At 42.1% G+C, this 27530-nt stretch overlaps 1 protein-coding gene across 2 annotated transcripts in view; it reads right to left on the bottom strand.

Annotated features, from left to right (window-relative positions):
* Positions 1–20618, bottom strand: part of LOC120056144 (insulin receptor-like) — a 135989-nt gene extending 115371 nt beyond the window's left edge. For both annotated transcript variants that reach the window (XM_039004347.1, XM_039004348.1), the window contains exon 1: positions 19433–20618. In XM_039004347.1, coding sequence (XP_038860275.1) covers positions 19433–19517 — 85 coding nt within the window. In that variant the 5' untranslated portion in view covers positions 19518–20618. The remainder of the gene's footprint in view (positions 1–19432) is intronic.
* Between the last annotated feature and the right edge of the window lie 6912 nt (positions 20619–27530).

The following is a 27530-nucleotide window of genomic DNA, read 5'->3' as shown; positions in this document are numbered from 1 at the left end:
TCTAAAATATATATATTTTTGGATTTGTTTAACACTTTCTTAATTACTACATGATTCCATATGTGTTATTTCATAGTTGAGGTCTTAACTATTATTCTACAATAGTAAAAATAAAATCCCTGAAATTAGGTGTATCCAAATGTTTGACTGGTACTGCATACATACATACATAGATACATACATACATAGATACATACATACATAGATACATACATACATACATAGATAAATACATACATACATAGATAAATACATACATACATACATACATACATACATACATACATAGATACATACATACATACATACATACATACATACATATAGTTGAAGTCGGAAGTTTACATACACCTTAGCCAAATACATTTAAACTCGGTTTTTCACAATTCCTGACATTTAATCCTAGTAAAAATTGTTTTAGGTCAGTTCGGATCACCACTTTATTTTAAGAACGTGAAATGTCAGAATAATAGTAGAGAGAATTATTTCAGCTTTTATTTCTTTCATCACATTCCCAGTGGGTCAGAAGTTTACATACACTCAATTAGTATTCGGTAGCATTGCCTTTAAATTGTTTAACTTGGGTCAAACCTTTCGGGTAGCCTTCCACAAGCTTCCCACAATAAGTAGGGTGAATTTTGACCCATCCCTCCTGACAGAACTGGTGTAACTGAGTCAGGTTTGTAGGCCTCTCAATGCTTTTTCAGTTCTGCCCACAAATGTTCTATATAATTGAGGTCAGGGCTTTGTGATGGCCACTCCAATACCTTGACTTTGTTGTCCTTAAGCCATATTGCACACAACTTTGGAAGTATGCTTGGGGTCATTGTCCATTTGGAAGACCCATTTGCAACCAAGCTTTAACTACCTGACTGATGTCTTAAGATGTTGCTTCAATATATCCACAATTTTCCTTCGTCATGATGCCATCTATTTTGTGAAGTGCACCCCCACAACATGATGCTGCCACCCCCGTGCATCACGTTTGGGATGGTGTTCTTCAGCTTGCAAGCCTCCCCCTTTTTCCTCCAAGCATAACGATGGTCATTACGGCCATACAGTTCTATTTTTGTTTCATCAGACCAGAGGACATTTCTCCAAAAAGCACAATCTTTGTCCCCATCTGCAGTTGCAAACTGTAGGCTGGCTTTTTTTAATGGTGGTTTTGGAGCAGTGGCTTCTTCCTTTTTGAGCGGCCTTTCAGGTTATGACGATATAGGACTCGTTTTACTGTTGATATAGATACTTTTGTACCTATTTCCTCCAGCATCTTCACAAGGTCCTATGCTGTTGTTCAGGGATTGATTTGCACTTTTCGCACCAAAGTACGTTCATCTCTAGGAGACAGAAAACGTCTCCTTCCTGAGTGGTATGACGGCTGCGTGTTCCCATCGAATGCGCGACCCGGGCTGGTAAAACCCTGGATCATTGTAATTCTAACTTCTGCGACCACGGCTTCATTTTGTTGCTCCCAGCCTATAGTCAGAAACTAAAACAAGAAACGCTGGTCCGACCAATCGGATTCCACGCTTCAAGATTACTTTGATCACGTGGACTGGGATATGTTCCGCATAGCGTCGGACAGTAACATTGATGAATACGCTGGTTCGGTGAGCGAGCTTATTAGCAAGTGCATCGGTGATGTTGTACCCAGAGTGACAATTAAAACCTTCCCCAACCAGAAACCGTGGATTGATGGCAGCATTCGCGCAAAACTGAAAGCGTGAACCACTGCTTTTAATCAGTGCAAGGCAACCGGAAACATGACCGAATACAAACAGTGTAGCTATTCCCTCCGCACGGCAATCAAACAAGCTAAACGTCAGTATAGAGACAAAGTAGAGTCACAATTCAACGGCTCAGACACGAAAGGTATGTGGCAGGGTCTACAGTCAATCACAAACTACAAAAAGAAAAGCAGCCCCGTCGCAGACCACGATGTCTTGCTCCCAGACAAACTAAAACAACTTCTTTGCTCGCTTTGAGGACAATACAGTGCCACCGACACAGCCCGTTACCAAAACCTGCGGGCTCTCCTTCACTGCAGCCAACGTGAGTAAGACATTTAAACGTGTTAACCCTCGCAGGGCTGCAGGCCCAGACGGCATTCCCAGCCGTGTCCTCAGAGCATGCGCAGACCAGCTGGCTGGTGTGTTTACGGACATATTCAATCAATCCTTATCCCAGTCTGCTGTTCCCACATGCTTCAAGAGGGCCACCATTGTTCCTGTTCCTAAGAAAGCTAAGGTAACTGAGCTAAATGACTATCGTTCTGTAGCACTCACTTCAGTCATCATGAAGTGCTTTGAGAGACTAGTCAAGGACCATATCACCTCCACCCTACCTGACACCCTAGACCCACTCCAATTTGCTTACCGCCCCAACAGGTCCACAGACGACGCAATCATACTGCACAATGCCCTAACCCATCTGGACAAGAGGAATACCTATGTAAGAACGCTGTTCATCGACTACAGCTAGGCACTTAACACCATAGTACCTTCCAAACTCGACATCAAGCTCGAGACCCTGGGTCTCAACCCCACCCTGTGCAACTGGGTCCTGGACTTCCTGACGGGCCACCCCCAGGTGGTGAAGGTAGGAAACAACATCTCCACCCCGCTGATCCTCAACACTGGAGCCCCACAAGGGTGCATGCTCAGCCCTCTCCTGTACTCCCTGTTCACCCATGACTGCGTGGCCATGCACGCCTCCAACTCAAATCATCAAGTTTGCAGACGACACAACAGTAGTAGGCTTGATTACCAACAACGATGAGACGGCCTACAGGGAGGTGGTGAGGGCCCTCGGAATGTGGTGTCAGGAAAATAACCTCACACTCAACGTCAACAAAACAAAGGAGATGATCGTGGACTTCAGGAAACAGCAGAGGGAGCAGCCCCCTATCCACATCGAAGGGACAGCAGTGGAGAAGGTGGAAAGTTTTATGTTCCTCGGCGTACACATCACAGACAAACTGAAATGGTCCACCCACACAGACAGCGTTGTGAAGAAGGCGCAGCAGCGCCTCTTCAACCTCAGGAGGCTGAAGAAATTCGGCTTGTCACCAAAAACACTCACAAACTTCTACAGATGCACAATCGAGAGCATCCTGACGGGCTGTATCACCGCCTGGTACGGCAACTGCTCCGCCCACAACCGTAAGGCTCTCCAGAGGGTAGTGAGGTCTGCACAACGCATCACCGGGGGCAAACTACCTGCCCTCCAGGACACCTACACCACCCGATGTCACAGGAAGGCCAAAAAGATTATCAAGGACAACAACCACCAGAGCCACTGCTGTTCACCCCGCTATCATCCAGAAGGCAAGGTCAGTACAGGTGCATCAAAGCTGGGACCGAGAGACTGAAAAACAGCTTCTATCTCAAGGCCATCAGACTGCTAAACAGCCATCACTAACATAGAGAGGCTGCTGCCAACATACTGACTCAATCACTAGCCACTTTAAACAATGCCACTTTATTTAATGTTTACATACCCTACATTACTCATCTCATATGTATTTACTGTACTCTATACCATCTACTGCATCTTGCCTATGCCGTTCGGCCATTGCTCATCCATATATTTTTATGTACATATTCTTATTCATTCCTTTACACTTGTGTGTATAAGGTTGTTGTTGTGAAATTGTTAGATTACTTGTTAGATATTACTGCATGGTCGGAACTAGAAGCACAAGCATTTAGCTACATTTGCATTAACATCTGCTAACCATGTGTATGTGACATTTTTTGGGGGATTTGATGGTGTTTATACTTGCGTACTATTGTTTGTACAGATGAACGTGGTACCTTCAGGCGTTTGGAAATTGCTCCTAAGGATGAACAAGACTTGTGGAGGTCTAAAAATGTTTTTCCTGAGGTCTTGGCTGATTTCTTTAGATTTTCCAATGATGTCAAGCAAAGAGGCACTGAGTTTGAAGGTAGGCCTTGAAATACATCCACAGGTACACCTCCAATTGACTCAAATCATGTCAATTAACATATCAGAAGCTTCTAAATCCATGACATTTTCTGGAATTTTCCAAGCTGTTTAAAGGCACAGTCAACTTAACGTATGTAAACTTCTGACCCACTGGGATTGTGATACAGTGAAACATAAGTGAAATAATCTGTCTGTAAACAACTGTTGGACAAATTACTTGTGTCATGCACAAAGTAGATGTCCTAACCGACTTGCCAAAACTATAGTTTGCTAACTAGAAATTTGTGGAGAGGTTGAAAAACTAGTTTTAATGACTCCAACCTTAGTGTATGTAAAATTCCGACTTCAACTGTACATAAACACACACACACGTCTTACAGACCAGGTCTCTCTTGTTAAAGAGATTTAAATCTCAATGAGACTGTATAAATAATGGTTTAGTGAAAACAAAATGGTAAGTTGACCACACAGTTAGTTTGAGGCCCTGGTCTGGCAGCAGAGTAGACATCAGCAGGCAGACAGGCGCAGGGCCAGATGTGTGTGTGTGTGTGTGTGTGTGTCTCCTGCAGACGACAGACGGACGTAGCGGACAGCCTGCCTTATCTCAGCATGGAATGTGTCCCAAATGCTACATAGGGAATAGGGTGCAATTTGGGATGTTTACATATTCTCCCCGGGCCTCCCTGTCCTACCCTATGTTGGCCTCAGGAAGAACACAAACACACAGCAACTATTGAAATACTTATTTTCAAGGTTTCACTGGGTGACTGCTGCAGGTTGCCTGGTTGGTTTGTTGTTTTGCAACATTATACTGAACAAAAATATAAATGCAACATGTAATGTGTTGGTCACATGTTCCATGAGCTGAAATAAAAGATCCCAGAAATGTTCCATACGCACAAAAAATGAATTTCTCTCAAATGTCTTTACATCCCTGTTAGTGAGCATTTCTCCTTTGCCAAGTTATCCATCCAACTGACGGTTGTGGCATATCAAGAACCTGATTAAAAAAGCATGATCATTACACAAGTGTACCTTGTGCTGGGGACAAAAGGCCACTAAATGGTACAGTTTTGTCACACAACACAATGCCATAGATGTCTCAAGTTGAGGGAGTGTGAAATTGGCATGCTGACTGGAGAAATGTCCACCAGAGCTGTTGCCAGAGAACTTAATGTTCATTTCTCTACAATAAGCCGCCTCCAGCGTAATTTTAGAGAATTTGGCAGTACGTTAAACCGGCCTCACAACCGCAGACCTGATGTAACCATGCCAGCCCAGGACATCCACATACGGCTGCTTCACCTGCGGGATTGTCTGACACCAGCCACCCGGGGAGCTGATGAAATTGAGGAGTATTTCTGTCTGTAATAAATACTTTTTGTGGGGGGAAAACTCATTATGATTGGCCAGGCCTGGCTCCCCAGTGGGGATTGGCTACGCCCCTGCCCAGTCAGGTGAAATCCATAGATTAGTGCCTAATGTATTTATTTGACTGATTTCCTTATATGAACTGTAACTCAGGAAAATCGTTGAAATTTTTGCATGTCACGTTTATTTTTGTTCAGTATATATTGCTGGAGCCAAGGTCAGGGAGACACTGACGGAGCAGACGACGATGTAATCAATACCAATAATAGTTGGGTTGTACAACCACTTCATCAATAATAAATAACAGACTTCAGTACAGTAAGGACATTCAGAATGATTACTGCATAGCTTTTAAAAAAAGGATTAGTGGTATTTAACCAGTCTGAGAAACTGTCTATGATGCTCTAAAATTATTCTAAAAATATCTATAATGTTATTAATGTACTAGATAGGGATTGGTGAATAATTGCTGAAGCTTTTAGGAACTGTGCCTCTAGGGAATGTGTTTGAAAAGCTTGCTGGTTTGCTCAGGCAAAGACTAGCATCCTAATCATTATTTCATCTGCAGGCACACACAGCAAGTGGAAATAGATACAAGATGGTACTTTTCCATTCTAGATTGACCCCAACCCCTAGGAAATGTGCCAAATAGCCTGAGGCAGGGTTATGGCCAATTCCAATAAACTCAAGGAAGTATACTGAAACACTAAAATCCTCATAGATGGCACTTCGCAATTCTAGAATTGGAATGTCAATGAATCTCCTGAGTTCTAGATTGAACCCAGCTCCGCAGTGAAAAGTCTAGCTTCTCTAGCTCCTCTAGACAGATGATGATACTTCAGTCATTCCCAAATTCACCAGGTACATTCACTTCCACATTTCCTTTTTGACATTGCGTAACGTAAAACAAAACAGCAGCTCACAGCTTTTATTTATTGGTGGCATTCATACTGGAGGTAGATTAAAAACAGGTTTTTATTTATCAGTGCTATCATACTGGAGGTAGATGGTAGAGGTGTTAAGTCAGGGTTCCTTAATGTTGCTAAAGTTGTCCCGTAAAGGTCGATTTTGGGCCCTGTACTTTTTACTATCTATATGAACAATATTGATTTGTATGTAAGAAATTGTAACTGACAAGTTTATGCAAACGGATACTGTAGTGTATTCTGTTGCCAAGGCTCTTTCATACGTACGATACTAGTGTATTCTGTTGCCAAGGCTCTTTCATACGTACGATACTAGTGTATTCTGTTGCCAAGGCTCTTTCATACGTACGATACTAGTGTATTCTGTTGCCAAGGCTCTTTCATACGGACGATTCTACAGTGTATTCCTAAAGTATTCAGACCCCTTGACTTTCTCCCCATTTTGTTACATTACAGCCTTATTCTAAAATGGAGTTAAGTTTTTTTTCACGCTAATGAATCAATCTACACACAATATCCCATAATGAAGTTATTTTTGATGCACATTTATAATTAAAATGAAATAATTATTTACATAGGTATTCAGACCCTTTATTCAGTACATTGTTGGAGCACCTTTGGCAACGATTACAGCCTTGACTCGTGGGTATGACGCTACAAGCTTGGCACACCTGTATTTGGGGAGTTCTTCTCTGCAGATCCTCTCAAGATTTATCAGGTTGGATGCACAGCTATTTTACTGCACAGCTATTTTCAGGTCTCTCCAGACATGTCAGATCGGATTCAATCCGGGCTCTGGCTGGGCCACTCAAGGACATTCAGAGACTTGTCCCAAAGCCACTCCTGTGTTGTCTTGGCTGTGTGCTTAGGGTCGTTGTCCTGTTGGAACGTGAACCGCCGCCCCAGTCTAAGGTCCTGAGCGCTCTGGAGCAGGTTTTCATCAAGTATCTTTCTGTACTTTGCTCCGTTCATCTTTGCCTCGATCCTGACTAGTCTCCCAGTCCCTGCTGCTGAAGAACATCCCCACAGCGTGATGCTGCCACCACCATGCTTCACTGTAGGGATGGTGCCATGTTTCCTCCAGACTTGACGCTTGGCATTAAGGCCAAAGAGTTCAATCTTGGTTTCATCAGACCAGAAAATCTTGTTTCTCATGATTTGAGAGTCTTTAGGTGCTTTTTGGCAAACTCCAAGTGAGCTGTCATGTGCATTTTACAGAGGAGTGGCTTCCGCATTGCCACTATCATAAAGGCCTAATTGGTGGAGAGCTGCAGAGATGGTTGTCCTTCTGGAAGGTTCTCCCATCTCCACAGAGGAACTCCAGAGCTCCGTCAGAGTGACCATGGGATTCTTTGTCACCTCCCTGACCAAGGCCCTTCTTTCCCGATTGCTCACATTGGCCGGATAACAATTCCAGTGGGTAATAAGTTTACATACACTAAGTTGACTGTGCCTTTAAACAGCTTGGAAAATTCCAGAAAATGATTTCATAGCTTTAGAAGCTTAGGCTAATTGACATCATTTGAGTCAATTGGAAGTGTACCTGTGGATGTATTTCAAGGCCTAACTCAGTGCCTCTTTGCTTGACATCATTGGAAAATCAAAGAAATAAGCTAAGACCACAGAAAAAAAATTTGTAGACCTCCACAAGTGTGGTTCATCCTTAGGAGCAATTTCCAAATGCCAGAAGGTACCACGTTCATCTATACAAACAATAGTACGCAAGTATAAACACCATGGGAAATGTGAAATGTGAAATGCTGGAGGAAACAGGTACAAAAGTATCTATATCCACAGTAAAACGAGTCCTATATCGACATAACCTGAAAGGCCGCTCAGCAAGGAAGAAGCCACTGCTCCAAAACCGCCTTTAAAAAGACAGATTACAGTTTGCACACGGGGACAAAGATCGTACTTTTTGGAGAAATGTCCTCTGGTCTGATGAAACAAAAATAGAACTGTTTGGCCATAATGACCATTGTTATGTTTGGAGGGAAAAGTGGGAGGCCGAAGAACACCATCCCAAGCCGTAGAACACCATCCCAACCGTGAAGCACGGAGGTGGCAGCATCATGTGGTGGGGGTGCTTTGCTGCAGGAGGGACTGGTGCACTTCACAAAATAGATGGCATCATGAGGGAGGAAAAGTGTGTGGATATATTGAAGCAACATCTCAAGACACCAGTCAGGAAGTTAAAGCTTGGCCGCAAATGGGTCTTCCAAATGGCCAATGACCCCAAGCATACTTCCAAAGTAGTGGCAAAATGGTTTAAGGACAACAACGTCAAGGTATTGGAGTGGCCATCACAAAGCCCTGACCTCAATCCCATAGAAAATGTGTGGGCAGAACTGAAAAAGCGTGTGCGAGCATGGAGGCCTACAAACCTGACTCAGTTACACCAACTCTGTCAGGAGGAATGGGCAAAAAATTCACCCAACTTATTGTGGGAAGCTAGTGGAAGGCTACCCGAAACGTTGACCCAAGTTAAACAATTTAAAAGGCAATGCTACCAAATACTAATTGAGTGTATGTAAACTTCTGAACCACTGGGAATGTGATGAAAGAAATAAAAGCTGAAATAAATCATTCTCTACTATTATTCTGACATTTCACATTCTTACAATAAAGTGGTGATCTAACTAACCTAAGACAGGGAATGTTTACTAGGATTAAATGTCAGGAATTGTGAAAAACTGAGTTTAAATGTATTTGGCTAAGGTGTATGTAAACTTCTGACTTTAACTGTACCCTTCTCCAGATCTGTGCCATAACACAATCCTGTCTAAGAGCTTTACGGACAATTCCTTCAACCTAATTGACCACAGGTGTACTCCAATCAAGTTGTAGAAACATCTCAAGGATGAGCTATGGAAACAGGATGCACCTGAGCTCAATTTCAAGTCTCATAGCAAATTTACTTATGTAAATAAGGTATGTTTTTTTAATTTATAATACATTTGCCAACATTTCTAAAGACCTGTTTTCACTTTGTCATTATGGGGTAGTGTGTAGAAACAAATAAGGCTGTAACTTAACAAAATGTGGAAAAAGTCAGGGGGCTGAAACTTTTGTGTATATACAGTGCATTCAGAAAGTTATGTGGACACCCCTTCAAATGAATAGATTTGGCTATTTTGGCCACACCCGTTGCTGACAGGTGTATAAAATGGAGCACACAGCCATGCAATCTCCATAGACAAACATTGACAGTAGAAAGGCCTTATTGAAGAGCTCAGTGACTTTCAATGTGACACCATCATAGGATTCAACTGAGTTCGTGAAATTTCTGCCCTGCTAGAGCTGTCCCGGTCAACTTTAAGTGCTGTTATTGTGAAGTGAAAAAGTCTAGGAGCAACAACGGCTCAGTCGCGAAGTGGTAGGCCACACAAGCTCACAGAACGGGACTGCCGAGTGCTGAAGAGCGTAAAAATCGCCTGTCCTCTGTTGCAAAACTCACTACCGAGTTCCAAACTGCCTCTGGAAACAACGTCAGCACAATAACTGCTCGTTGGGAGATTCATGAAATGGGTTTTCATGGCCGAGCAGCTGCACAGAAGCCTAAGATCACCACGCAAAATGCCAAGCGCCGGCTGGAATGGTGTAAAGCTCGCTGACATTGTACTGTAGAGCAGTGGAAACACGTTTTCCGGAGTGATGAATCACGGTTCACCATCTGGCTGTCCGACAGACGAATCTGGGTTTGGCGGATGCCGCTACAACGCTACCTGCCCCAATGCATGTGATAGATAAGAGGGTTCTAAACCCCTCTGCCAATGAGCTAATTTACCTCCTGGTGATGTCACCATGAAAGGCCAAAACTCCATCCCACCAAAACAGGTTGAAATTTCAGGCAGCCTTTTCAAAACAGTTCTTATACTAAAAGGGAATTTTCCAAATGTTCACAGCATTATTTCAACCTCAGTGTGGAAACATATATAAATCATGTTTTTGACAGCACTTATCATTTTTAGAAATCAACCATTTTTAAAAACCTGTTTTTACTTTATCATTATGGGGTATTGTGTGTAGATTGATGACGAGGAGAAAACTACTTAATCAATTTAGAATAAGGCTGTAATGTAATGTGTGGAAAAAGTCAAGGGGTCTGAATACTTTCCAAATGCACTCTATATCAATATCTTTAATAATACCATACAAGTATCATAACATTAGATGTATTAACCTTCAATCTGTTCTTTTATTTTGGGGACCAGAATGAGGATCACTACCCGTTGTTCCTGCTGATTCACCATCTTCGAGTGTTTTCATAATTCGCCAAAAACTATTAGTAGCCTTCCAGTATGCAAATTAGGGAGCCAAATGAACCGCTCTCTCACCGACGCAATTCGGTTCAGTTCACCTAAAAGATCTGTACAAAAAAAAGAGTTGTTAGTTCTAACAACTCATCACTAGGCTACACTGACGAATCACTTTACCGTTCACTGGCAAGTCTTGACATGGGCTTCGAATAAGGGCCGGGAGAATATCATTATCATAATATTTTTTCATTGGCAAAAAAAAATATTTAACACGAAGCAGAACAAACTCTTTAGTCCAGCAGTATGTAAAATGTGTGCTATAGCTTGGAAAATAAATGTTTCCTAAAGAAGTTAAATCCGCTTTGTGTTTTGTTTCCTTATTACGATATTAACGAGTATCGCGACACTGGTATCGTCCCAGCCCTACTTTGAATCCTAACAAAATACAAACAATATATTTTTACTTGTCCCGATGCAAAATATATAACTACATGGTATGATTTATGAGTAGCCACAGGATATAGGAGACTATATTCAGTCAGTGTGTCACCTTTTATAAAACTAGTCAACACAAGCTGTTCAGTCATCAATCAAAGACCATTAAATAGCCTTTGGCTGTATAGGCCAATAAAACAATAATTAAGTGGATTTCAACTCATCGTTACCACTTCCATTAAATGGGACGTGTACATTCACTCACAAGAGACTATTAAGAAGCATCATGCTCTCCTTCCTCCGGGAAAATAAATTAGATTGCAGCAAAAACATAGAGCACAAAAAAACAACACCGGTACCAACAACAAAAACCTATCGGGGCAGCAGACTGACAAACCAGCAGTGTCTCCCAGTCATGGCTGGCTTTGACTGACAGGCGCCTGTCTTATCAACGGATCACTAGAAGATGCATATCGTTCATTCTAGCGGGAGAACGCTATACAGACTTTTCTGACTAGAGAATTGAAAACTTTTAAAAGAAAATAAGCCTGCGCTTATGGAATGATGTCCTGCGGGCGGCGGTGTTACCTGCTAGGCCAGCTCGAGGCACACTTCTGGGATAGATTGATACTGTCTGGTATAAAAACCTGACCATTTCAGATGATGTAATTGGCGACCTGCGGTGAACTATTGTATGTTGGTTGGCAGGCTGGGAGCACAATGGATGTTGCACAAACATAGCAGGCAGAAATAGAATGCAAGATATTCTATCATGTGGAACGAGGCTGAGACTTGTGCATACAGATTAGACAACAAAAAATATTGCTTAATTTATGCCCATACTTAATCCTTCAGTATGTAAAAAAAAATGGGACGATGTAAATGTATGATGTAAGAAGTAAATGTAATGTACATTTTGTTTTGTATTTTTTTCCCTAAAAGATTTGTTTCATTTAGCCTTTTGATCAGCCAGAATGGCCCATTTTGATCAAGGTAGTTGGTTAAAACTAGAAAGCCATTTTACAAGTCCTTCATAACATAGCCTACAGAGAGACAGTACAGTGGCTTGGTCCAGCCAAGGCATTGGTCAGTCAATGTTATGAAACACTTTCAGTGAGGCCCAAGTTTCTCTCGTCTGCCTCGCTCTCTATCGGAGGTTCACTGTCAAGTTGGAGAGGAGCGAGAAGGGGGCCAGCCAGAGCCAGCAGCCGAGCAATTACACAACTTGTTTATGAATTGTGTCTCAGTCGGAACAGAATCTAGCACAAACTGGTCTGATGACATTACCCAATCGCAACCCTCCTCTTTCCAGTCTTTAATTTAAGGTAGCTTCACGTTATTATTTGTTTGTTTTTTCAACTCTCTCTGCGGGTCACATGAGCCAAAACCAGAAGCCACACTCGGCTGCGTTAGCGTTCGAAACAAGCACAGAGGTGTTAGCCAAGCGTTCGATTCCCTGCAATGTTGCTAGTCAAAGGCTGTTTAACAGGGTTAACTTCCAGGTGTAGCCTACATACATAAATAGTGCAGAAAAGGTGGTGAAAGAGTAGGCCCAGGCCTATTTCATCTCATAGTAGCCCAAGCCTACAGAAGTCTACCACACTATGTCAAATAGTGAAAACCTCACACGAGTGAGTCACCAAGTCCAGACAGAGCGAACAGAAACCATATCTTCTTTCCTTCTTGTGTTGGATGTGTTGATTGTGGCTACATAGGGTTGAGCTACATCCCAAAAGGCACCCTATTCCCTATAAATCGCACTACTTTTGACCAGAGCCGTTTAGGCCATAGTCAAAAGTAGTGATGCACCCAGATGACATTTTTGGCGGATAACGATATCCAATATTTTCCTTGCCAAAAAAAACAGATACTGATAACCGATATTTAACATTTTAGCTGCCTTTTTGTACTATTTAAATGTACTAGAATGCTTAACACACACACGGACGCAGCGGTCTAAGGCACTGCATCTCAGTGCAAGAGGTGTCACTACAGTCCCTGGTTCGAATCCAGGCTGTATCACATCCGGCCGTGATTGTGAGTCCCATAGGGCGGCGCACAATTGGCCCAGCGTCGCCCGGGCCATCATTGTAAATAAGAATTTGTTCTTAACTGACTTGCCTAGTTAAAAAAAGGTTACACACACTGAAAAAAAGTAATTTTGTTGGCATTTACTTATGTCCCCATTACCAGTAGAACATAATCAAAACCTATTTCTTTAACTTACTTGCTGTTTCGTTGTTCATTTGTTCAGTCGTTTCATTCTCAACCAGGATTTCTATGGAACGCGTTTGGGCCTTTACGTGTCAGAAAAGATAGAGTAGCACTGTCAAAGCTGTACAAAAAAAGTCTGCAAACAAGGAAACACTATTTGACGTGTCAAATAAGCTTGTTGACCAATCAGTACCTGAATAGGACTGCACGTCACATAATAATTTCACGCGTTCATACATTTTTTACGTAGTCATTACACATTGATTACACTATCACTTGTATTTCATATGTCACAATGATTCATCGATACGTACTAGAGGTCGACCGATAATGATTTTTCAACACCGATACCGATTATTGGAGGACCAAAAAAAGCCGATACCGATTAATCGGACGATTTTTATATATATTTGTAATAATGACAATTACAACAATACTGAATGAACAATTATTTTTAACTTAATATAATACATCAATAAAATAAATGTAGTCTCAAATAAATAATGAAACATGTTCAATTTAGTTTAAATAATGCAAAAACACAGTGTTGGAGAAGAAAGTAAAAGTGCAATATGTGCCATGTAAAAAAGCAAACGTTTAAGTTCCTTGCTCAGAACATATGAAAGCTGGTGGTTCCTTTTAACATGAGTCTTCAATATTCCCAGGTAAGAAGTTTTAGGTTGTATTTATTATAGGACTATTTCTCTCTTTACCATTTCTATTTCATATTACTTTGACTATTGGATGTCCTAATAGGTACTTTAGTATTGCCAGCCTAATCTCGGGAGTTGATAGGCTTGAAGTCATAAACAGCGCAATGCTTGAAGCACAGCGAAGAGCTGCTGGCAAATGCAGGAAAGTGCTGTTTGAATGAATTATTTCGAGCCTGCAGCTGCCTACCATCGCTGAGTCAGACTGCTCTATCAAATCATAGACTTAATTATAATATAAACACACAGAAATACGAGCCTTAGGTCATTAATATGGTCAAATCCGGAAACTATAATTTCGAAAACAAAAAGTTTATTCTTTCAGTGAAATACGGAACCTTTCTGTATTTTGTCTAATGGGTGGCATCCATAAGTCTAAATATTGCTGTTACATTGCACAACTTTCAATGTTATGTCATAATTATTTACAATTCTGGCAAATTAATTAATTACGGTCTTTGTTAGGAAGAAATGGTCTTCACACAGTACGCAACGAGCCAGGCGGCCCAAACTGCTGCATATACCCTGACTCTTCTTGCACAGAACGCAGGAGAAGTGACACAATTTTCCTAGTTAAAATAAATTCATGTTAGCAGGCAATATTAAATAAATATGCAGGTTTAAAAATATATACTTGAGTATTGATTTTAAGAAAGGCATTGATGTTTATGGTTGGGTACACATTGGTGCAACGACAATGCTTTTTTCGCGAATGCGCTTGTTAAATCATCACCCGTTTGGCGAAGTAGGCTGTGATTCAATGATAAATTAACAGGCACTGCATCAATTATATGCAACGCAGGACAAGCTAGATAAACTAGTAATATCATCAACCATGTGTAGATTATGTTAAGATTGATTGTTTTTTATAAGTTAAGTTTAATGCTAGCTAGCACCTTACCTTGGCTCCTTGTTGCACTCGCGTAACAGGTAGTCAGCCTGCCACGCTGTCTCCTCGTGGAGTGCAATGTAATCGGCCATAATCGGTGTCCAAAAATGCAGATTACCGATTGTTATGAAAACTTGAAATCGGCCCTAATTAAATCGGCCATTCCGATTAATCGGCCGACCTCTAATACGTATGCTATGATGCTGGTAAAGTTGTCTCACGAACTTACAGTGCTGGTCATAAAAAAATTAAAGTTAGCTAGCTCATGGATGCAAACAATGTTCTTCCCCAAAAACATAGCAAAACGACATCATCTGTTTCAGTTGCTATAAGACAGTTCTTATTTGATTAATGGTGGTCAGACCCATCTATTGTGAAGCTAGCCACAATAAGGATGAGCCACAATAGTGGACTTTGCGGATAGCCTTCAAAATAAAAGAATGGCATAATTCTACTATTATTCATTTGCATCACTGTCAATGACATACTTTTATTTTTGAAGGCAAAATGAAAATTCCACTATTGTGCATAATCCTTATTGTGGCTAGCTTCACAACACATAACCCGGTCCGGTCGAGCCTCACTAGCCTCACTAGCCAGATGAAGCTAGCTGGCTGCTTATAACGTTAGCATTGGGCAACAGACGGATTTCACCTTTAAGTTGTCTCGCTTAAATTTTCTTACTCTTTCAAATGATTGCTCAACTTACTGACTGCTCGATCCACACAGTAGACATTGTGGGCATCATTAGGTCATGTAGCTACGTTATATAGGTACAGTTGAAGTCGGAAGTTTACATACACTTAGGTTGGAATCATTAAAACTTGTTTTTAAACCACTCCACAAATTTCTTGTTAACAAACTATAGTTTTGGCAAGTCGGTTAGGACATCTACTTTGTGCATGACACAAGTAATTTTTCCAACAATTGTTTACAGACAGATTATTTCACTGTATCACAATTCCAGTGGGTCAGAAGTTTACATACACTAAGTTGACTATGCCTTTAAACAGCTTGGAAAATTACAGAAAATTATGTCATTGCTTTAGAAGCTTCTCATAGGCTAATTGACATGATTTGAGTCAATTGGAGGTGTACCTGTGGATGTATTTCAAGGCCTACCTTCAAACTCAGTGCCTCTTTGCTTGACATCATGGGAAAATCAAAAGAAACCACCCAAGACCTCAGAAAAAAAATTGTAGACCTCCACATGTCTGGTTCATCCTTGGGAGCAATTTCCAAACGCCTGAAGGTACCACGTTCATCTGTACAAACAATAGTACGCAAGTATAAACACCATGGGACCACGCAGCCATCATACCGCTTAGGAAGGAGACGCGTTCTGTCTCCTAAAGATGAACGTACCTTGGTGCGAAAAGTGCAAATCAATCCCATAACAACAGCAAAGGACCTTGTGAAGATGCTGGAGTAAACGGGTACAAAAGTATCTATATCCACAGTAAAACGAGTTCTATATCAACATAACCTGAAAGGCCGCTCAGCAAGGAAGAAGCCACTGCTCCAAAACCCCCATAAAAAAGCCAGACTACGGTTTGCAACTGTACATGGGGAAAAGATCGTACTTTTTGGAGAAATGTCCTCTGGTCTGATGAAGCAAAAATAGAACTGTTTGGCCATAATGACCATTGTTATGTTATGAGGAAAAATGGGGATGCTTGCAAGCCGAAGAACACCATCCCAACCGTGAAGCACGGGGGTGGCAGCATCATGTTGTCGGGGTGCTTTCCTGCAGGAGGAACTGGTGCACTTCACAAAATAGATGGCATCATGAGGCAGGAAAACTATGTGGATATATTGAAGCAACATCTCAAGACATCAGTCAGAAAGTTAAAGCTTGGTCGCAAATGGGTCTTCCAAACAGACAATGACCCCAAGCATACTTCCAAAGTTGTGGAAAAATGGCTTAAGGACAACAACGTCAAGGTATTGGAGTGGCCATCACAAAGCCCTGACCTCAATCCCATAGAAAATGTGTGGGCAGAACTGAAAAAGCGTGTGCGAGCATGGAGGCCTACAAACCTGACTCAGTTACACCAACTCTGTCAGGAGGAATGGGCAAAAAATTCACCCAACTTATTGTGGGAAGCTAGTGGAAGGCTACCCGAAACATTTGACCCAAGTGAAATAATTTAAAGGCAATGCTACCAAATACTAATTGAGCGTATGTAAATTTCTGACCCACTGGGAATGTGATGAAATAAATAAAAGCTCAAATAAATCATTCTCTCAACTATTATTCTGACATTTCACATTCTTAAAATAAAGTGGTGATCCTAACTGACATAAGACAGGGAATTTTTACTAGGATTAAATGTCAGGAATTGTGAAAACCTGAGTTTAAATGTATTTGGCTAAGGTGTATGTAAACTTCGGACTTCAACTGTATGCACAGTAGCTTTGACATCGGTTTTTAACATCGGCGTTAAACTAGACATCGGCATGATACCGATGTTGGCATTTTTAGCTAATATCGGACGATTCTGATATGTTCACCGATATATCGTGCATCCCTAGTCAAAAGTAGTGCACTACATAGGTAATAGGGTGCCATAGGGCCCTGGTCTAAAGTAGTGCACTACATAGGGAGCCATTTGGAAGGCACACAGACCCACCACGCAGAGATGCATCCATCTCCCAGACCAAACCACTAGTTCCTTCAAACAGACCTACAGCAAATCCTCCCCACACTAAAGGGAAAGGGGGATACCTAGTCAGTTGCACAACTGAACGCATTCAACTGAAATGTGTCTTCCGCATTTAACCCAACCTCTCTGAATCAGAGAGGTGCTAGATCTGTGGTTGAAGTCTGGATTTTATCACATTTACATTTTTTTATAAAAATTCCCATGTCTTAGTTATTATTCTTATCTTTTTAACTATGGACGACAAATGTTGAGCTAAGTGACGGCAGAAAAACAACACTTTTTAGGATAAAAGCAATGACAGATGGGGACTGAACAGAGGCCAATGTTTCCTCTACTATAGCAAAGCCAAGTGTGTCACAAGGATGGCTATATTTATTTCTCTATTTCTGAAGCCCTCCAAATAGACCGTTGACAAACAGCACCCAGAATGGTGTACTTTTTTACTTTAGCCTCTAGTCTAACAGAAATGGTGTTTAAAACCACATCCATTCTAAGGCCATTTGTTTTAACTGATTTAGTGAAACCAGACCTGATCGTCTCCAGTGCCACGATAAAACGGCATTATAGCCTAAAAATAGAGGGCACTTTCTCTCTTTTAATCTCTCCTTTTGTTTACCTACTTACTGCTGTTGGCAAGACAACAGCGAATGAAGTAAATCCATGTTTTACCTCTTTGGTAAACAAAATGAGAGATTAATAAGAGAGCACCATGTCAAACCAGACACTTTTGAAATCAATGCAGCGTTATCCTGGCACCCAATCGGATTTCACTAAATTAAGAAATCGGATGCACATGTACAACAGCGAGTGAGCGAAGACAGATTCAAATATTTTGTTTTGTCTAAAGGAATTATGTATAACAAACCAGTTATTTTCATTGGAGTTTTTTTTTTACGGATGCACTTGAACAACATTTTTTACAGCACTCAATCAGATAAACCAAAATAGTTCAAATGAATTGTCAGAAGTAAGGATGGACGTGGCGTGTTCACCTATCTTCTGTTGTTACTATAAGTTGTTACTGAAAGTTTATAGAGTAACAACTTTAACAACAGAAGATATGTTACCACATCCATCCTTAGTCCTGACCATTCATTTGAACTCATTTGGTTTATCTAATCTGATCAGATTGAGTGCTGCAAAAAAAATTGTACATGTGCATCTGATTCTGAGTGCCAGGATAAACCTACATTGATTACAAAGTATATGGTTTGACAAAGTGCTTGCTTTTAAATCTCTGGTTTTGTTTACCCACTTACTGCTGTTGGCAAGACAACAGTGAATGACTTGAAACACATTCTTCATCTCTAAACCACAGTGAGGTAGATGGGTAGGGATTTTTTTTATCAGCATGAGTAAACACAGCAGGTGATTCCAGTTAATATCATACAATTTTACAAGATATTTACTTCACATTGTATACTTGGCATGGCTTATAGTCCATGTTCTAACCTTAGAAAACACCACAACTGTAAACCATGTTTTATTCTATTAAATGTATTTAAAAACAGGCATTCTAAATTATTCAGGCTGTGTACTTCGATACTTAAATAATCATGCGAATATTGCCAACATTAGCATTAAACCCACATTCTAGTAGTCATGGCTGTAATTACTCAAAGCATTGACAAGGCAATCAATCAACGTATTTGTTAGGTGCGACTTGTCCCCCTAATCAATTAATGACGTACATTGTGTTTTGAATCTTGACTTGATATCCAAGCAAATGTATAGGATATACTTGTACATGTTGGCAAACGCATTTTGATCAAATTAGGTGGCTAATGGGCAAAAACAAATATGCAAACCAGAAAAAAACAATAAAATTGACCTTCGTCCTTCCAAATCTCCAGTAACTAAATGGCTTGACTTTCTGTCATCATAGCCGATCTTGTTAAATCAGAGCCTTCCAAAACCTGACACACTAATACACAATGTCAACAATTCTGTCAAATTAGGAACAATATAATACACATCTCCAACAGATAAGATTATAAATTAACTAACTACTTACTTTCTGTACTTTCTCCATTCGTTTGCTGACAATTCCATACGTAGACAGCAGTCACAAAAAACACAAGGAAAGTCCGCGGACACATATTGACTCAACTCTAGTCAATATCCGACCGACAACACAGTAGAGAGCAACTGTCTGGGGAAGAATCCGAGTCAACTCGATTAAAATTAGCTGGCAAGGTGTAGCTGTCGTTTGGTTTGTTAGTTAAACCACAGGTAAACAAAAATAAAAAACGGTCATCCCGGAAAAATGGGCGGAGGGTCCAACGTGTTCACTACTAGCTAACTTAGCGAGCTAACTCACTGGTTAGCTTCAGCTAGTTAACTGCACAGGTCAGAGGGATATTCAAAATCACCACAAACAAACGCAACCGTGAGAATCATTGTGGCTAAACAAAGGAAAAGTCTCACTTTGCAATAAATTGCATCGCATTGCGTCTTTTCAAGTGTTGATACAATCCGCAGTCTCTAGCGTTGCAGAGAAGGGGGAGTAACGTTAGCTAGCTGCTAGCTAACGTTACCGTTAGCTGAATGGGCAGGAGGCCACAAAGTTTGTGCGATTAGAAAGATATCAACTCTCAATTGAATTACGCTTCCGGTAACACTCGCTATGGATGTTGCTATGTATGTAGTTACTAAGTAAATTGCCTATTCCCGTACATTGAAAGAAAACCTAAACCGCAGCTTGTAAAGTGCAGCAATTTCCCCCGTCGCACAGTCCTGAATTCTGTAGCTTCGCTTTTGACAACTTCAGGTTCATGCAAGGCACGCGTGGCGTACAGTAGTAAACGAAACCCACGGGTCACTACTCATGGCTGCTGTCTTTCACAAACATATCTTCTTGAATAAACGCAAAATACTAACGATTACTATGTCGTTTACAACTTCAAGTAATATAAACTAATCTGAACCGTGTATGGAGAAAAAAAGAAATCAAACAGCAAACTCGATTCAGTCAACGCTGAGATTTCCACTCAACTGTCAGTCATCGCTGTTGCTCGTTCGCTAGTCAGTTGCTATTTTTCTTCATAATAACGGCGTTTCGGTGATTTAACTTGATGAATATCTCCTTCCAAAATGACCACACGGTTATTGCACAACGAGAACAGCAAAATATAATGTCGATATTTTACTCTACGACAGAGGTAGGCCAAAATTGTTCAGTCCCTTAGGATCCCCTTCTCTGTGCCTCTCCTTCGCCAGTAGTAAACAGAACCTGTAAATGAGCCAGATGGGGCGAAGGGGAAATGCGGACTGGAGTATATTGGATTACGCAGTTAGACTGGAGATAGGCCTACTGTAACAATCTACACTGCTTCTGTTAATAAGATATAAATACACTACATGGCCAAAGGTATGTGGACACCTGCTCGTCGAACATCTCATTCCAAACTCATGGGCATTAATATGGAGTTGGTCCCCCTTTGCTGCTATAACAGCCTCCACTCTTCTGGGGAGGCTTTCCACTAGATGTTGGAACATTGCTATAGGGACTTGTTTCCATTCAGCTACAAGAGCATTAGTGAGGTCGGGCACTGATGTTGGGCGATTACGCTTGGCTCGCAGTCGGTGTGCCAATTCATCCCAAATGGGGTTGAGGTCAGGGCTCTGTGCAGGCCAGTCAAGTTCTTCCACTCCAATCTCGACAAACCATTTCTGCATGGACCTAGCTTTGTGCACGGGGGCATTGTCATGCTTTCCCCAAACTGTTGCTACAAAGTTGGAAGCACAGAAACATCTAGAATGTCATTGTATGCTGTAGCGGATTTCCCTTCACTGGAACTAAGGGTACAAGCCCGAACCATAAAAAACAGCGCCAGACCATTATTCCTCCTCCACCAAACTTTGCAGTTGGCACTATGCATTGGGGCAGGTAGCATTCTCCTTGCATCCACCAAACCCGGATTAGTCCGTCGGATTGCCAGATGGTGAAAGGTGATTCATCACTCCACAGAACGCGTTTCCACTGCTCCAGAGTCCAATGCCGGCGAGCTTAACACCACTCCAGCTGACATTTGGCAATGCCCATTGTTATCTTAGGGCTGTGTGCGGCTGCTTGGCTATGGAAACCCATTTCATGAAGCTCCTAACGAACAGTTCTTGTGCTGACGTTGCTTCCAGAGGCAGTTTGGAACTTGGTAATGAGTGTTGCAACCGAGGACAGACGATTTTTACGCACTAAGCGCTTCAGCACTTGGCGGTCCCGTTCTGTGAACTTGTGTGGCCTACCACTTCTCGGCTAAGCCATTGCTGCTTTCCACTTCACAATAACAGCACTTACAGTTGACCGGGGCAGCTCTAGCAGGGCAGACATTTGACAAACTGACTTGTTAAAAAGGTGGCATCCTATGACGGTGCCACGTTGAAAGTCACTGAGCTCTTCAGTAAAGCCATTCTACCGCCAATGTTTGTCTATGGAGATTGCATGGCTGTGTGCTCGATTTTATACACCTGTCAGCAATGGTGTGGCTGAAATAGCCAAATGTGGGGTGTCCACCTACTTTTGGCCATGTAGTGTACAAAACAGCGTGAATAAATTGCGTGTTAAATTAATAATGCGTGGAAATAATAAACCTGCTTGTCTTTCAATTATGGTCAGGAGGAGAAAAATGTGCATCTCCACTTGTTGATTACATTTTAATTCTTCCCCTTCTTCTTTAGCTCTGATCAACAGACTCCAGCCAACCACACTCCAACCAACCACACTCCAATCAACCACACTCCAGCCAACCACACTCCAACTAACCACACTCCAGCCAACCACACTCCAGCCAACCAGACTCCAGCCAACCACACTCCAGCCAACCACACTCCAACTAACCACACTCCAGCCAACCACACTCCAGCCAACCACACTCCAGCCAACCAGACTCCAGACAACCAGACTCGAACCAACCACACTCCAACCAACCACACTCCAGCCAACCACACTCCAGCCAACCAGACTCCAGCCAACCACACTCCAGCCAACCAGACTCCAGCCAACCAGACTCCAGCCAACCAGACTGCAACCAACCTGCTCATGCAGTTATAAGACATGTTGAGGAAGTGGAGGGGGCAGTATGCTGCTGGAGGATTTGTCTCTGTCAACATCAACGTGATCCTGGTCTGGATTCCAAATGTCATCTATTCCCTTTATAGGGCACTACTTTTGAACAGAGTCCCTTCTCAGTCCCATATATTTGATTATGTCCCAAATTGCACCCTATTCCCACTTCTTTTGACCAGAACCCTATGAGCCCTGGTCTAAAGTAGTGCACTATATAGGGAATAGGGTGCCATTTGGGATGTAAACCAATGTAGCCTTCTAGACCCCAAAAATTCCAGGGACACTCTCAAGCAGTATCTAAAATATTATCTTTGTTTAAACACAGAGGCAGGCATCACATTGTCCAGCAGCATCGTTATCTCTCCTCTGTCCTTGGCAGCCTTCATAGGAAGAACAGCTGCACTGACACCCCTTATACTCAGAGAGAGCATACCCTCCTGTTTATGTCAATGCTATCCGCTTTGGGTGGACTATCACTAAGATATATGTGTATATCAAAATGTCTGCTTACACTTCCTTCTGTAATTGTTTCCCATTTTAACTTTCTGCAATTCACTTGTGCTGTTTGTATTGATGAAGATGTGTTTCCCAAATTCTCTACATTGTGCACTATGGGCTCTGGGCCCTGGTCAAAAGTAGTGCACTATGAAGGTAATAGGATGCCATTTGAGGTGTACTACATTGTCTCGTGACCCAGACTCAAAGGGATGAACTGAAGGGGTCTCTTCCTACACAGCCTGTAGAGAGACACGATTGAAGAGGTGGGAGGATGTGCCATTTGGGACTCAGCGGATATGTCATGTTTACTGTAGTTGGTTTCTCACGAGGCTGCCTGGGAAACAGAATGTCCTATGTGGAACTGGGGAGGACGTACATGTGAGGAACAGACAGGCAGAGGAGCAACAACACAGACAATGTTTGCAAACAGACAGGAACCCAGTCAAATTCCTCAGACACCAACGTGATAAGAAACGATAGAAACACTCCAACTGTCTCTCCACTCCCCTACTGCCTGTACTTCTTTACCACAGCTCGCTGCTAGAGTGGAGAGGACAATGTGTTCTTCTCAGCCAACATGCCTGGTCAAATAAGGGTTCAATAAATAGACACTAATAGAATAACAGACTTTGTAGGATACTGGTGGTGTATATGAGGACCACACACCTGCGACCAAAAATGACAACCGATTCCCTATATAGTGCACTACTTTTGACGAGCGTCCTATAGGTTCTGGTCAAAAGTAGTACACTATATAGGGAATAGGGTTACATTTGTAGGCTTTGATAGGGTGGAGATAATCTACTGTAATTCTGCTACAGCAGAAGCACCCTATTCATAAACATACTTATTGTTCATTTACTGTAAATCATAACTAACCACTGTGATACCTGTGTCAAAGTTAATGGGTGATGCTTATAACTGATAACAACAAACCAGAAGGAGGATTTGACTTCCTGTACTGGCAGCTTTCTGTCAGGGGATTGGCTGGACAATATCAGTTATTTTACCAGCGTTAAATCACTATCGGTTGACATCCTCTGTTGCCAGCAGGACCGGTACATTTCCGAACAGAAAGGAATCTCTTCTGTCACTAATTAAGAGAAAATAGCCCTTGATCTTAAAGGAATTCAAATACACACACGCAAGCACAAACAGACCAAGCTCTGAGAAGCTGAATCTGTTGTTGTGTTGTGTTGACTAGAAGCTGCTATAGCTAATCCATAGCTGTGCCAACAGTCAATGTTTTCCTCCTCAGAGCAATATTGCAGCTCTTGGCTTTTCATTCAAGCACCATTGCGGCAATATTGAACACTAGCTTTATAATTATACAGTGTTTGTTATTGTATTAGACAGCCATATTCCTGTCCTGTCTCTGAGATGTTATGTCTGGCAAACCTCCAGCACACCGAGCACCTGCTCCCTCAGACCACAGAGGACAGAGTTGAGTCTCAAAAGCCCCCCTGTTCCCTTTGTAGTGCACTACTTTTGATCAGTGCCCATAGGCTTCAATAGTGTAACAATACTAGATTCTGGTCAAAAGTAGTGCACTGTGTAGGGAATACACCGACTGTACAAAACATTAAGAACACCTGCTCTTTCCATGACATAGACCAACCAGGTGAAAGCTATGATCCCTTATTGATGTCACCTGTTAAAGCCACGTTAATCAGTGTAAATGAAGGGGAGGAGACGGGTTAAAAAAATATTTTTAAGCCTTGAGACAATTGAGACATGGATTGTGTATGTGTGCCATTCAGTGGGCGATTGGGAAAGACGAAAGATTGAAGTGCCTTTGAACGAGGTATGGAAGTAGGTGCCAGGCACACCAGTTTGTGTCAAGACGAATTGAGGCTGTTCTGTTCTGAGCGCACAAAAGGGAAGAGTGTGGGGGGGGTGCAGTGCGGTAGTTCACACAGATCATGGATGCGTTCCAAATGGAAACCTATTCCCTACATAGGGAACTACATTTGACCAGGGCCCATAGGGGACTATATAGGGAATAGGTTGCCATTTGGGATGCACAGCATGTCAGAAAGGCCATCGCAGAGTACACTTATTCAACATCATGGAGTGAGATGAGATGAGAGGGTCAGGGAGGTGAGTGAATATAGCCTGGCTAACAAGATTCACGTGACTCACCAGGAGGGAGAGCTGTGACACGCTGGCCTGGACAGGAGGCTGTTGGAAATGCAGAAATGTGCTGAGCTTTGATTGGTTCTCTCAAATGTTTTTGAGAGAGAAAGAGGTAGAGAGAAATGTAGAGCGAGAGAGAGAGAGAGAGAGAGAGGAAGAGAGACAGCGATGTGACCAGCAGCTTTGAGCCAATGAGCTGATTTCAGCACCTCACTAGTGTGGGAGCATCTGGCATAAGAAGAAGCTATACTGAAGCTAATAGAATCGTGATGCACCTATTGGCACAAATTATAGTCTTATAAAGTCTGTCTGTGGGGATATTAAGATGATGAAACTTGGCAGTTTTAGCTTTAATCACCCTGTCCTAAATGCCAGTCTTTTGTTCACTGTCTTACATTCAACACAACATTTCCATCAACATTTTCTTTGAACGTTACCTACCTAAACACTTCATAACCATAGTGCACTACGTGTTATTACGGATGATAGGTTCAGTACACATCACTGCTTTTTATTTATTATTTAAAATAAATTCGCCCCAATTTCGTGATTTCGATCTTGTCTCATTGCTGCAACTCCCCAACGGACTCGGGAGAGGCGAAAGTCGAGTCATGCGTCCTCCAAAACATGACCCGCCAAGCCGCTCTTCTTAGCCCCCGAAGCCAGCCGCATCAATGTGTCGGAGGAAATACTGTTCAACGGACAACCGAAGTCAGGCGCCCGGCCCGCCACAAGGAGTCGCTAGAGTGCGATGAGTTAAGTAAAGCCCCCCCCCCCGGGCCAAAACTTCCCCTAACCCAGACGACACTGGGCCAATTGTCCGCCGCCATATGGGACACCCGGTCACGGCCGGTTGTGACACAGCCTGGGATCAAACCTTAGACCTCTGCGCCACTTTGGAGGCCACATCACTGCATTCTTTACCAGAAAGTAGGCTGGCCCCCTTTGAAATCACGTAGGTCTATTCAGTGCTCTCTTTTTTATCTATAAAGCTCTCTTACAAAAACTTCCGCCATACCTAACATCATTAATAACCTTTAGATGTACAAATTACAAGCTCCCAAGTGGAGCGTCACTACAGTCACCCTGGTTCGAATCCAGGCTGTATCACAACCGGCCATGATTGGGAGTCCCATAGGGTGCTGCACAATTGGCCCAGCGTCGTCCGAGTTTGGCCCGGTGTAGGCCGTCATTGTAAATAAGAATTTGTTCTTAACTGACTTGCCTGGTTAAATTAAAAAATACCCGGTCTCAGGGATGGCAAACTCTGGAGACTCATTTGGTCTCCTCCGAGTTATGTCAATCAGCTTTTAGTTTATGTTTTGCAAAATAAAAGGTCAAATAAATCAAACATATTAGCAACATTTACATAACACATTCATAAGCATTATATAATCATTTCATAACAACCACATGTCGACAATTTCCTTTGAAGAAATTAAGCTTAATTTAGCAATATGAGGTGACTGATAGAGAGTGATTGTGGTAATGCATGTTTTACCACCTTGACAATGTATTTCAGGAACCTGTTCAGGAAATTGAAGCAGGACAGTATTTTGTGTCCAGATATATCTTGCTCTCAGTTCCCAGTTGAAGATAACCATTTCCTTTCCCATCATTTGTTATGGAAATAAGAAGGAGGGAACAAATACATGCCGAGTCTAGTCAATGACTTCATTATAACTACATATATGTTTTGATGCATAACACAAATACATGTTTTAAGGGTCAACTGAGGTTCTTACAGACAACAACTTAAGACTGTCTGGAGCAGGGGCGTCATGCAACACAAAAACCTGGAATCAAAAATGGTTTCTTCAAAGGGTTCTCCTGTGGGGGCAGTCGAAGAACCCTTTCAGGTTCTAGATTTCTCAGGTTGTATGTGGTGCACTACTTTTGACCAGAGCCCTATGGCTAAGTGGTGCACTACTTTTGACCAGAGCCCTATGGCTAAGTGGTGCACTACTTTTGACCAAAGCCCTATGGCTAAGTGGTGCAGTACTTTTGACCAGAGCCCTATGGCTAAGTGGTGCACTACTTTTGACCAGAGCCCTATGGCTAAGTGGTGCACTACATATGGAATAGGGTACCATTTGGGACTGACACATGTAGTCAGACTCAGAAGGCTGTTGTTGACAGAGGCTGTCTGACAACTAAAACAACAGGGTCAGGGTTCAGTCTGATAAGAGCCGTGTGAAGGCCTCTCTCTCTTTTATCATGTATAATAATATTTGTAGCTCAGCCTAGTTTTTGTCATCCTGCCAAGTCCACAGTGCCATGAAGTGCGTGTCTTGGAGAAGATAGATATGCGGGGATGGGGAAGGAAAGGGGAGGACCTTCATGGCAGGTCTGTTCTGTCCAACCTTCACAGTTCCCAACCTTTCCCTGACGGAACAAAGTCAGCAGGCATGTC

This window comes from Salvelinus namaycush, chromosome 11 (assembly GCF_016432855.1).
Source record: "Salvelinus namaycush isolate Seneca chromosome 11, SaNama_1.0, whole genome shotgun sequence".
In the NCBI taxonomy this organism is placed as follows: domain Eukaryota; kingdom Metazoa; phylum Chordata; class Actinopteri; order Salmoniformes; family Salmonidae; genus Salvelinus; species Salvelinus namaycush.
The sequence above is the reverse complement of the archived record's forward strand: the minus strand, read 5'-3'. Positions and strand labels throughout refer to the sequence as shown.